The sequence below is a fragment of the Dinoponera quadriceps genome, unplaced genomic scaffold, assembly GCF_001313825.1.
Source record: "Dinoponera quadriceps isolate SergipeBrazil2010 unplaced genomic scaffold, ASM131382v1 scaffold2183, whole genome shotgun sequence".
In the NCBI taxonomy this organism is placed as follows: Eukaryota; Metazoa; Arthropoda; class Insecta; order Hymenoptera; family Formicidae; genus Dinoponera; species Dinoponera quadriceps.
The window spans coordinates 306,149-314,477 of NW_014556922.1; the positions used below are offsets into that span (position 1 = coordinate 306,149).

Sequence of the window (8,329 nt, forward strand, 5' to 3'; positions counted from 1 at the left end):
CCCCCCCCTTAGACGAGCGGTTTCTAATCAGTATTAATTTCCAACGGAAACAGATACCGGACGGCGGGGATTTTCAGCGCGTTTCCCCGCGCGTCGATATTAAAACACAGAGGGACGCCTCGTTACGAAAGGGACAAAACTATTCGTCGCGTCTCTCGACCCGTGCCGAGAAGACGCGGAGAGAAACTGGCGCGTCTTTTTACACGGCGTCGCGGATTCCGTTCTCGCGAGTCTCGATCGACGAGGGTGCAACGTAAACGCGGGGAATCGTTCCGAGGTCGGAGATCCGACGATCGGACGTTCACTCGTCCGATTCGACTCGTTGCTCACACAATGACAAGGCAAAACAACGTATACGGAATATTTTATTCTCGTAATCGTAAGTGCGATCTCCCTCTCTCTCTCTCTATATATATATATATATATATATATATATCTTTCTCAAACAGAACGATGACACGTCGCAAAATTCACCGAATTCGCAGAAAAAATCGGCGTTTTCGCTTTCGACCTTTCTTTTCCTTTCTTTTTCTTTTTTTTTTTTTCAAAAGGAATCACGCGCACGTGAACGACGGTAAATTTTCACGGTACGGTACGACAGATCCTCTCTCTCTCTCTCTCTCTTTCCCTTACAACAATGACGATACAAACAAACGTGGATCCTTGCAGATCGATACTTCCGATCGAGTTGCGACTGCCGGAGTGCTCCGCTACTACGATTATTATTATAACATCGAGTCGCATACACACATGCGCGTCCTCCTCCTCTCTACTCGCGCGCGCGAACCCGTGAGTCCGTCGTCTACCGGTATTAATCGGAGTAAGAATACTTTAGTAAGACACTTGGTAAATTAGACTTCTTGTTTATTTCTGTCAACAGTACTTAGTTCAAAGACGCTCTACGTGATGACGATTTACAGTTTACAAGCATTTGGAGTGTCGTGTCTCCTAGGCGTGCCTCGCTTCTTCGAAGGAACGCGCGGTCGGTCTGCGAGCCTTGTGCATTTCTCACAATGATTCGTGTTCTTTTATTCTTTTTCTCCTTCATTTCTCTTTCTCGTTTCGTTTCTTCTTTCTCTTTTCGTTTATCCACGCGTGCGCACGCGCGCGTGTCACGCGAACTAAGTACAATGATTCGGGAAAGAAACAATAGATGCGAGCGAGCGAGCGACGGCGTCTCCGCCGAAAGTCGAACTCGCGTCGCGACGCGAATGCCGAAAATCAAAAGAAAGGACGCAGACGTACGATATTCGTTTTCTTCTTTCTTTTTTTCTTCTCTTAATAGCTGCTGCTTAACATTTACCGCAAAACTCAGTTCAATTCAGCTACTTGGATTGGCACTTACGATCGACGGCCGCGAGGTACGTGTTTGTTTAAACACACGTTTGCTTTCATTTGGTTTAGATACGCGCTGTCTGGGTCGGATCGCACGAATCCTCGATTCATTTGTTATCTCGGGAACAATTTATGACAAACTAAGTCAGAAGATGTACATGTATTTGTGTATGTGTGTGTGTGTGTATAAGTGCGTAAGTGTACACAGACGGAAGGCGTCTGCGGCACGTGAGCGATATCTCTCGGCTCGCGTCTTTAAAGCTTCGGCGTCTCTCGTCACTCCCAAGCCAAGCGGTCCAAATTCTGCGACGATATCGATATGCGTAAAAAAAAAAAAAAGGAGAGAAATGCGATTCGTATTTATACTCATTATTTATACTTATATAAAATATACCTATATAAAGTTTATTTGGTATCTCAAAGTATTACGAAATACTCTTAGGAAATACTAATTGTAGGAATCTATTACGCGTTAGCAGCGATACAGATGATAAAACGAATACACGAATACACGTGTGTATAACTTCATAATAATAACAAGGATATAAGGAGATATATCGCGATGCACAGAAAAGAAGGAAAAACGCATGGAACTCTCCCCGCCCGCTCCTTGCTCGCGCCGACGAGAGCGCGAACGACGGCGGGGGAACGGAATTTCTTTCGTCGGGATGCGCGCCAAGAGCCGTCCGTGTTAACACTCGGCCAACTAATACAGGATAATATTATTAACCGATGATCCGAAAACTCGTTTCTTTGGACAATTGGATCGGACACGATCCGTGCATCCGGCCGCGTTTCCGGATATCTCGACACTATACTCGACCCGGTGGCGTACACCACGATACGTTTTCCAAAAAAATACAATCTGTACAAATGAGAGAAACACACACCGCGGCAGGACGTACAAGTCTCGCAGCTACGAGAGAACGAGGCACTCGCCTACGATTACAAAAGTTTTTTTTTTCTTTCACACTCTTTCTCTCTCTTTCTCTCTCGTTCACTCTCTCTCTCTCTCTCTCTCTCTCTCGCTTTTTCTCTTTCATTCTCATTCTCTCTCTCTTTCTCTCTCTCTCTCTCTCTTGTGGCTTTTCCGTTTCTCTCCGACGAATAAACCAGAAGAGAAGTCGAGTATCCGCACGGCAACTCGCGTGACGCCGCGCGCAATGAGAGTTCACCGGGTCGCATCGCCCGCAGAGACAGCGATCGCGTCCTCGAGATCGGGTGATCGCGATAATCTCGCGACTGAATCGGCGACGGGACGTTTTCCGTCTTTCCCCTCTTGTCTCGATTTTCGACCGCGGGCCACGGTAGGACAGAAAATTACGATGACGTGAAAATGATGAGAAATGAATGAAAAATGGAATTTTACACTTAATTTCATCTTCCCGTCGCTTTCTGTTCTACCTGGGAACGGTGCTCAACGGCTATCGCGGGTATATCGCATCCTCTCGATTCTTCGCGGCCGGCCGACGAAAAAACGTCCCATCTTCTCGATATCTTTCCTCGTTATGTTAACGTCTGATCGACGATTCGATATATATATATATATATATATATTACAGTGTCATCTCGCGTCGGCCCGGAAGTCAACGATCGCGCTCGGCGGGATGTTTTCCGCGAGACGAGGTTATTCGACGCGACCTACGACACCCGATCTCGACGAGCGCGCGCGCGCGGCCGACACTTGTTGCATTTTGATTAAAGCGGATGCAAGGAGGGCGGCGGGAGGTGGAGGAGACGAGGGAAGGGGCCGCGGGCTTCGCACGTCCCGCATGAACACGAACCCTTACCAACGACCGAAAAGAGAACTTCGCACTGCTCTCTTTCTCTCTTTCACATCGATGGGAAAACTTGGCTACGTTAAACGAACAGAGGATATGCATTTGTGCGCAATGTTCCCATAACCGTCGTTAGGTAGATAAGTAGGTAGATGAACGTTAGGTAGATAAGTGGGTGGGAAAAGGCGGGAAGGTGGGTGGACACAGTTAGGTAGGTAAATTCCGGAAAATTACACTCGTGCGCGTGCGGCTCGCGCGACGCGAACCGCGCTTCTCTCTCTCTCTCTCTCTCTCGTTAATTGTTTTTATCTCTTTCTTTCCCCCCCTTCCTAAGGTACTACTACACATGCGCGCGAATACACGCGGCTATTTACACGGGCGCCTGATTCCATTTCGATAATTCTCTCCATGATTCATCGCACTTCGCGATTCCGCGACAACAACAATATGTCCAAAGTAGCGCACGTGTGTAACTACTACTCTCTTTCTTCTCTTTTTTTCTTCTTCCGCGCGTTTCTCCGGCGAGCGTTCTTTTCTATCTCGTCTCTCGCTATCTTCACCTTCCGCCTTTTCTCTCTCGCACTTTATCTCTTCTTCTCTCTCTTTTCTCTATAGAAATCTCTTTCTCTCTCTCTCTCTCTCTTTTGCTCACTCTCTCACGCACACACACGTACTATCTCTCTTTCGCTCGTTCTCTTACTGTCTCTCGCTTTCTCTCATGTTTTTCCGTTACGCGTTAAAAAGGAATATAAAACTATCTATAAAAAGATTACGCAAGAATCCTGGTGGATTACCGACGAGCGCCGCAATTCGCGCACCCCTCGCGAGCTCGGCGTTTTCTTTGGAATTTACGTGTTACAACAGTGTTTAAATGACGTGGGTGCTATACCTCTCTCTCTCTCTCTCTCTCTCGGTCTCCCGATTGATGATGAACACGGAGGAAAGCGGAAGTGCGTTTGTTGTTGCCGTGAGGACTCGGGCGCGCCTCGGCGTTCGATCGGAACTGCGCCCGTTCTGTGAAATCCACCCACGCGCGAGTGTACGGCGTTTTACGTAAAAACACTAGGAGTCTCGATACCTCGTTGATCACATGGGAACGCACCGACGTCGAGCGTGCGTTTACCGGGTGCAGCTACGCGTTAGGAACAACGCGCCCGTTGTATGTCGCAACGAAAAGATTATCTTCTTCTTTTCTTTTCCATGTGAGTTAAAGAACCTTTTGGTATTATCACGGAATCTCTCACAAGTACGGTCATTCTCTCTCTCTCTCTCTCTCTTTCTATCTTTCGCTACATTTTCTCCCTTTCTCTCACACTCTCTCTCATTACCACGAGATTTTCGGTTCGCTCGTCCACGATCAGCGCTTGTTTTCTTCTCTTCACATTTTCTCTCTCGCTCTGATTTCTTTCGCATGCACACATACACATACAGGAACAAGACTACGCGCACTCCTAATCATATCTCTCTCTCTCTCTCTCTCTCTCTCTCTCTCTTTCGCGTTCTTTCTCTCCCTCACTCTCACCCTTGCTCTCGCTCTCCCTTTCTCTCGCGGAAAATAACTTATGTATAACATCTATACGTCCAATATATTAGATATTAAATAATAATCCTATATCATCAATATATTAATTTTAAATAATATGGTTTCTAACAAAACACACCCGCCACTCAACAAGTATTAACGTTTACTCGAAATTTCCACAGAAATAACTGCGTCCCGAAGTCCCGTCGTCATGACCTCGCCGATGACCTCGTGAATTTTCGTAAACTCGCGATGATGTGATTCGCGTGAGAGGATTAACCCTCAAACCGCGGACGTGGCCTTTAACATCTTATCTTACATACGTTAACGTGGATCACTCTCTCGCCTATTACGGAACTTTCGAGCTTGGCTTTCCCCTCCAATCGGCGAGCGCAAAAACTACGTCATCTCTCTTTCACGCACATTCGTCTCTCCCGTCGCGTTCTCTCCGAATAACAGAATTTTCGTTGCGTCCTATTTTCTCCTTCCTTCAGAAACGCACTCAACTCGCAAGCGAACTCGGTTGAGATCGTCGGCCCGCGTGGAAGTCAAGGGTTAAGCTTCTCGCGTCACGTGTTCTTGATACAGCAATAGTGCTCTGTGTGACTCGAAATGATACACGTATGCCTATATATATATATATATATATATATATATAGATATATATATATATATATATAAGAAAAGTCATAAAGATAATATACAGTTACACTTTGCTTTCTCGTTACGGATCAGAGAGATCGTGATCCAAATCGGAGGAATAATCGTAAGAAAGAAAAAAAGGGGGAAAAAATTGTCGAATCTATACTTAGAAGGGACTCGCGGTGCGTGACGGGTCCGAAAACACAAAGGTTCCCGACGATGTCTGCGTGTCTTCTGAATTCCTCTCGGAAGGACCCCTTATCATTGTACATTCAAAAACGAACAAACAATGTCTCCTTGCGTAGCGTGCCAATTAGAAATGGCGCCATTCTTCCCCTTTCAACGCTCCGAGGGTCTCGAACGTTCGTACATCCGGATACAAATCAACACAGATATGCATCGATCAGAGCGCGTGAAACGATCGAATCATGCATGCGTTCGTAGCGGATCGCGAAACTTGACAGTCAGTAGAACACGATATATCGTTTGTCAATGTAAACACGGTAAACTCGATCTCACAAAGTCTCACTCACAGAGTGAGCCGGCGCAAAATTCATAAAAAGAAGAAAAAAAAAATTCCATCGTAAGGGTAAAAATCGTAAAAAATCTTGCACAGTATCGATACGCTCGATGTCCCTCCGAGCGAGTCTCGATCGCAAAGCCCGAGAGGGTAGAATCGAGCCACTTCCAACCTCCGTGCGTTTCGCGTGCCCTCTTCGGCACCGGCCGTAAAAATTGCATTTCTCACCGTCGCGATGATCTCTAACGCTCATGAAGATGACGTATGCGCGTCGGGTCTCCGACGGGGGAGAACGCCCCTCCCCCTTCCCCTCTCGCCCGGCAGATAGATGCGAAACACGGGATATATTTTCCACGGGGATTCAAATGGAAGTGCCTAACAATGATGTCGCACACGCTTGGATGTCTCGTCGCCCCCTCGCATCGGGCGGCGCACGCGGGACACAGCCCGATCGGACTTAGTACAACACTTACGCTCGCTATTCGCGCTACTAAAATGGTCGAGTGGGTTCGATCTGCCGCTGCTTTTGATTCCTATCGGTTCGCCGATGTAACTGACCGCGGGGCTCCCCCGTTCCCGCAGGCGCCGCGCGCGACACGCGCTCTCGCGCGCGCGTTTTAACCGCCGCGCGCATTTGTACCTCCTATGTGAAAAATATCCATTTAAGTGTATTGTTGTAAATGCTCTCTATCTCACAAAAAATATGATTCTCTCTATAAAATTGTCAAATCCCGCTAACTCGCCCCCTAGAAACAGCTTACACGTTATCGACGCGACCCGCGCTGCCCGCGGACGTCGCGGACTCGCGTCGCCGGAGAGACAACGCTCGGGAGTGAAAGCGGAGTCGAAGGAAGAGAGCCCGGCCGCGAGAGAGGAACATGCGGCGCGTGTGTGATCGGCCCTGCGGGCCCTCCTTGGCACCGAGACACGGGGGGAGGAGGGAAGGAACGTACAGGGAGGAGGAAGTATTTTCGCGATCGTCGGGACTAGTGCGTGATCTCTCTGGGTGAGACGCGTGGCCCGTCTCTCGCTCGGCTCTCTCTCTCTCTCTCTCTCTCTCTCTCTCTCTCCGCGGACGCGAGTCCGGACGCTGCAACGCGACGGTCTTATCACCAGAATTAATGAACGATTCATCATGATTTCTGTCGGTAATATCGCAGACGAGCAGGATAAAAAGACGGATTAATATAAGCGGCGATAGGGGTATTTTTAGCCTTACGAATATAAATATATATATGTATATATGTATACGCGATACATAATTGTATACGACGTGCCGTTCTTCCCTCTCTCTCTCTCTCTCTTTTCTTATTTCCTCCTACCATTCGGTCTTTCCTTTTCGTCTCCCTTTTCCGCGAATCTTCGCCGACGCGACGTCCTCTTCTAAGGATCTATCTACGCGTTTGGTGAGGTGAGAAGGAGATCCGATCGGCGATCGGGCCGTTCCGACTCCGTGCGTCCACCTTCTCCACCTTCTCGTCGAGCGACACCGGAAGTACCGCTCGCTCGTTCGCTCTCTCTCTCTCTCTCTCTCTTGCGAATATCGATAAGGTCCGCGGGGAGAAACGGAGAAGAGCGGAGGCGGCTGGATGAGCCGCCGCGGAACTCGGAGCGCCCCGAGAACGATCGGATCTCGTTGCCCCTTCGAAATCAAGACAAATCGATCAACAGCGACGCGATCGCACGCCTGAAGGGGGGAGCTGGCGGCCAGTTTTCGCAATGAATATGTTCTCGGAACGTAGCGCGTCATCCCGTTGGTTCCTATTCGAGGCATCTTACAGGAAGTCGAGTCATCCGGGGTTCTTCATGAGCTTCTTCCCGCGGTAGTCGTAGACACGTCGGCAGAACAGCACCACGTCCGACGATGCCGTTATAGGAGGCTGCCGACCCTCCCTCGGATACACTTGGTCCCCTGGCGGAACTATCAAGCCAGGACTCTCTAAACCTTCCTCGATCCTCCGTAAATTCTTACGATATCTGCAATCACAAAAGACGGACGCGACTAGGTGGATGAGTAGGCCGGTCTGCTCGCGAGATAGAAAGAGAGGGAGAGAGAAAAGAAAGTTCCTCGTCGATCCTAACGCGGATCGACGATCGTGCGGCAAATTTCCCACCACCGGCGCGATATTCGCGAGGATACGCTGAGATATTTTCCTACGAATTTACTCAATGCTCGGGAAATGCGGGAAGCGTGGAAACATGTAATGAAAGTCCATCGCCACGATGGATCTCTACTCACCGACAGTACTCGTTAAACGTTAGGACATAACATTTGTCTTCTATGCAAGCGACACTGTTTGCATCTCGATGACGCGAAGCAAACACCTCGTCCTCGGTGTCGTACTCCGTCCGACCCTGTTCCGTGTGCTCGGGCCGGTAATACCACAGCAGCGAAAACATCATTTCGCCTGAACGAGAACAGAGAAAAAAGAGAGAGAGAGAGAGAGAGATAGAGTGGTGATTCGAGCGAGTCCTGGAGGCGACCGTGTCGCGTTGTCGCGACACGTCGAGGATACGTCGGACGAAGGAAGG

The 8,329-nt window shown here is 48.7% G+C and overlaps 1 protein-coding gene across 4 annotated transcripts in view; it reads right to left on the bottom strand.

The window, feature by feature from the left end:
• Nucleotides 1-4,001: 4,001 nt before the first annotated feature.
• The window catches only part of LOC106748416, a 138,063-nt gene continuing 133,735 nt past the window's right edge, over nucleotides 4,002-8,329 (bottom strand). For all 4 annotated transcript variants that reach the window (XM_014626894.1, XM_014626893.1, XM_014626896.1 and 1 more), the window contains 2 exons: nucleotides 8,037-8,205; nucleotides 4,002-7,774 (listed from right to left, as the gene is read on the bottom strand). In XM_014626894.1, coding sequence (XP_014482380.1) covers nucleotides 7,588-7,774; nucleotides 8,037-8,205 — 356 coding nt within the window. In that variant the 3' untranslated portion in view covers nucleotides 4,002-7,587. The remainder of the gene's footprint in view (nucleotides 7,775-8,036; nucleotides 8,206-8,329) is intronic.